Source organism: Myotis davidii, unplaced genomic scaffold, assembly GCF_000327345.1.
Source record: "Myotis davidii unplaced genomic scaffold, ASM32734v1 scaffold337, whole genome shotgun sequence".
NCBI lineage: Eukaryota > Metazoa > Chordata > Mammalia > Chiroptera > Vespertilionidae > Myotis > Myotis davidii.
The window spans coordinates 1,590,565-1,595,161 of record NW_006288250.1 but is presented as its reverse complement, the minus strand read 5'-3'; the positions used below and the strand labels follow the sequence as shown (position 1 = coordinate 1,595,161).

General features: G+C 50.5%; 1 protein-coding gene across 1 annotated transcript in view; it reads left to right on the top strand.

Moving 5' to 3' along the window:
• LOC102751880 (protein farnesyltransferase subunit beta) overlaps positions 1-4,597 on the top strand; it is a 68,134-nt gene that overhangs the window by 51,117 nt on the left and 12,420 nt on the right. Inside the window, exon 9 of the mRNA XM_015561555.1 lies at positions 1,488-1,620. Within this exon, the coding sequence (XP_015417041.1) occupies positions 1,488-1,620 (133 nt within the window). The remainder of the gene's footprint in view (positions 1-1,487; positions 1,621-4,597) is intronic.

The window sequence follows — 4,597 nt, the reverse complement described above, 5'->3', positions numbered from 1 at the left end:
TACAAAAAAAATGAATCTAAGGGCCCAGCTAGGGCAGTATTACTCTTTTTAAAAAAAACATATATTTTTATTGATTTCAGAGTTTAGAGAGGAAGGGAGAGTGATAGAAATATCAATGATGAGAGAGAATCATTGATAGGCTGCCTCCTGCATGCCCCCTACTGGGGATCAAGCCCACAACCCAGGCATGTGCCCTTGGCCAGAATCGAACCTGGGACCCTTCAGTCCACAGGCCGAGGCTCTATCCAGTGAGCCAAACCGGCTAGGGCCACACACACACTTTCTGCAAGCATTCTGTGTGGCTACTTTCAGGAACTCAGCCTAGTAAGAATCTAGGTGCAGGGAAATACCCTACTCTGCACCTTCAGTTACCATGGCAGCTGTGGAAGCCCATGGCTGGTGGCTGCAACCAGCTTGCAGGGCGGGGAGGGAAATGGAAATGCCATTATCTGCTCAGCCAGTTGGTCCTGCTCGTTCCTAGGGCCCGAACCTGTGACTATCTTGATCTTAGTAGTAGTGTGTTTAGAAAGCTTATAGATAAGTGAGGAATGGTAATATCATGTGACCACTGAGTGACATCAAGAGCCATTTTACAGCCCTAACCGGTTTGGCTCAGTGGATAGAGCGTCGGCCTGCGGACTCAAGGGTCCCAGGTTCGATTCCGGTCAAGGGCATGTGGCTTGGTTGCAGGTACATCCCCAGTGGAGGGGTGTGCAGGAGTCAGCTGATGGATGTTTCTCTCTCATCGATGTTTCTGACTCTCTATCCCTCTCCCTTCCTCTCTGTAAAAAACCAATAAAATATATTTTTTTAAAAAAAGAGCCGTTTTACAGGTCCAAAGTAAAAGATTTTCTTCTGGCAGCCAACCAGGTTCCCTGGAGCAAGGCTAGACTGGACACAGCCATCATCAGCCATCAGAGCCATAATCGGCCGTTGGGACTAATGGCTTCTGCTTCCATTCTTGCGAGGGACTTGCTTAGAGACCTGGGATGCATTTCCTCAGGAGCCAAGTAAAAGTCAGGAACAGTTTGAGATCATCGGATGGGATGTAGCACAAAATTCCATTTATCTGCTTTTAATAAACTTCCCTGAGCAGAGGACGTGATTAGAAATGAGTTCCTGGTGGTCTTGCCTTCAGTGTCCTAGCGAAGCCCCATTTAAGAGACATTTGCAGATCTCCTTTCAAGCCAGCGTGGCCTTTTCATCCCCTCAGCACTGGAACCCATTTGAACCTGGAAAAAGGCGGCTAATCGTGGTAGGCTCGAGCAGAGATCCATGCTGGTTGCCTCGAAAGGGTGGGCTGAAGTGCCCCACTTGAGGTCTGAGATCTGAGGGGAGAGGTAAGAAGCCACAGCACCAGAGCTGTGAGCACCAGGAAGCCGAGAGACAGGCGCCCTCCCTCCCCGATCGGCCTCTGGAGCTGGTCTTGCTGGACTCGGTGTCTCCGTTAGCTGACAGCCGCCTCTCCCTCTTTGTCTCTTTCTCAGCAATGGGTGACGAGCCGGCAGATGCGGTTTGAAGGTGGGTTTCAGGGCCGCTGCAACAAGCTGGTGGACGGCTGCTACTCCTTCTGGCAGGCGGGGCTGCTCCCCCTCCTGCACCGCGCGCTGCACGCCCAAGGTGAGCCGAGCTGCTGGCCAGGGTGAGGTGGTGGCCTGGGCGGCTCACCAAGCCACAGAGCCAGCATGCATTTCCAAGGGACTGAAATAGCGCTGTCTATCCTGGATGTTGAGTTCCCACCCAGTCTGGGACCTTGTCTCAGGCATGCACGTGCAGACTCGGGTAGGGATTGGTTCCAGTGGTTAGGAGGTCGTGGCTGCTTCACACTGGCTGTACCTAGAGGAGGGGGCGCCTGTCCTGGGTTCCAGGGTGACTGCCATCTCAGCTGGGTGTGAAGCCACAGTTTCCGGTGCAGTGCTCTGTACTCGTCACATGAGAACCGAAAACCCATGCTGCGCCCATGGCAACTGCATAAAGGGGCAGAGAGCCAGAACACACAGAGAAAAGACCCGCCGTGTCTGTCTGGCTGCATCCTTGTCACCTCAGAAACGTATTTCAAAATTCAATCCGCAGTGGGGGACGTGCAGGAGGCAGCCGATCCATGATTCTCTATCATCATTGATGTTTCTATCTCTCTCTCCCTCTCCCTTCCTCTCTGAAATAAAATAATAATAATAATAGTAATAAAAGTAAAAAAATAAAATGTTGAAGAATCTGAAACACAGGTTTGTCCCACCGGCACTGCTGGAGTGGAGGGACCCGTGTTCTTCTGTGGCGTCTCCACTGGGAGTGCCAAACCAAAGCAGTTAGACAGCAAGCAAGGCCTGGGGAGCCTCCCCTGATTACCTCCTGAAATCTCAGCCGCCTGCTGACTCCTGAATGATCTCCACGACTATTTTGTGTGAGAACAGGATGTCCCTGAGGAAGCAGTGGGAGCGGGGAGGCGTGGCTCTCTGCTGGGTGCCGATCTCTTCTTGGAGTGAGGTCCCTTGGCCCAGGGGAAGCTTTTCTTTGGACTTGGTGGCTGGTCAATCAATTGCTCAGCTGGAGAAGATGAGATTCTTTCCTACTGCCCGCCCCCACCCCTAACGCACGCGTACACACGTTTTCTCCTTGTTTGGCTGTTCTTTCGGAGCCCCTTTCTTTAGTTTCTTAATTTCACTTGAGTTGCGGCACTTTTGAGACTGAATTGAAGTAAGCGGGGGCCTCTGTCCTGTCCTCCCATTCTCTCTGTCTTGGTTTGTCCTGCGATGCTTGGCCTGGGGCCCCTGCGCTTCTGATCTCAGGGCCGTAGACCTACCAATCCCCTGACTCTGACCTGACCACTACAGTGTGTGTGTATGTGTGTGTGGGGGGGGGAGGGGAGGGAATGGGGGTGCGGGTGCGGGTTGGGAATTCGCCTAGAGTCCAGAAATAACACGGGGTTTTAGTGAACTTTTTATTGGGACTGGTGAGACCGAGCCCCTGCTAAAACCATCAGCCTTGCACAAACCTGTCCCTGGCAGGGGTGAGATGCAGTCGCCCTGCAGTTGCCAGGAAAATGCGGAGAGAGCTGTAACAGGAGCACCATGTGCCAAAGTCTTCAAGGGGGGCCCCAGCTGACATTTTGTTTAGTGTAGCACCAGCTCTGGAGGACGAGTCACATCCAAAGCTTTGCCCGTGGAAAGGTTGCCTGTGAATCGTGGTGCTCCCCGCTTTCTTCATGCCTGGGAGAGGCCCGTGGTGGGCCAACACTCGACACTCGCGATCCTCAGAAACAATGGGCTTGGGCCAGGCAGGGCCTGGGAAGCGGGAAGTGTGTTGAACGGTGGGCCAAATGCTGACGTTGGGAGTCAAAAGGAGTTGCAGTGGGGAAAGTTATTTAGAACAGACTGTGATCAGAACTAGGCTTAGAGCATTCTGCATGTAACTCCAGTTTCCGCGGAGAGCTGACTGCAGACAACTCATGGGAGGGATCTGGGTTGTGGAATGGCAGGTGATGTTTGTTTTCTTTCTTTCTTTATTTTTATTTTCCAATTTTTCTACAATGACTCTGTATTTCTTATATAAAGAAAACCAACAGAAGTTATTTTACAAAAGAAGGGAAATTACATAAAACAAGTAGCGAGGTGGGGAACATATTTGTGGCAAACAATGAAGGGCTCATTTCTTAATTTGAGAAAGTCATCTGAGTCAACAGGGAACAGCGAAACAACCCAGGTGAGAAACAGGCACGGGCTCTGAACAGGCAGGTTTGGAACGGACAGAGAAAGAACTCTTGGACTCGAGCATCAGTGTGGTGGGAGGGGTGGGTGGAGGCAGGAGGGGAAAAGGGGGGTGGTAAATGGTGATGGAAAAAAAGTTAAAAAAAGAAAAAGAACTGCTATTATTATTACTTCTACAACTGCTGCTGCTGCTGGCAGCTGAGTCTCACCAAGCACTCACCGTCAGCCAGGGACTAAGCTGAGTCTTTCACATAGATTTCCTCATTTGACCCTCAAAAAAACCTTTTGCAATAGGAACTATTGTTATTCCCATTTTACAGATGAGGAAACAATACATTGAGGGTAAGCGACTTGCTTTATAAATCCCCGATTGACACCTACGAAGGTGTCAGAGCTCTGCTCGGTAACCACCACGGATGGCCATCGATCACACGAAAAGGCAAAGGCGGTAGAGAACTGCAAACAGAAACAGTGGGACACTATTCGTTTTTGCTATCCGATTGACAGATTAGAAACCTTGATACTCTCTGTAGGGGAAAGTGTGGAAAATGCACATTTGTACTATGAGTTGGGGTGGAAATATGTGCATCATTTTTTGGAGGGTGGTTTGGAGGCATCTGTTTAAATTATTTGAACCCTGCAAGTGCACTGTCAAGAATTTACCTGCAGTGATATGAGCAAAGGATGTGTACTGAAGTGGAGTTTTAATAGAAAACAACCCACTGCCCAACAAAAGGTCAGCTGTTAAATAAATTATGATCCCTCCATGCAGTGCTGCATACAATGATGTGGAAAGCTTTCCAGGACACGGCCCAAAGTGCGAAAGGCCAGGCCTGGAGCAGTCCGTGTGCACACAGGCTGGCATCCACACAGCCTTTCCTAGACTCGGGCAC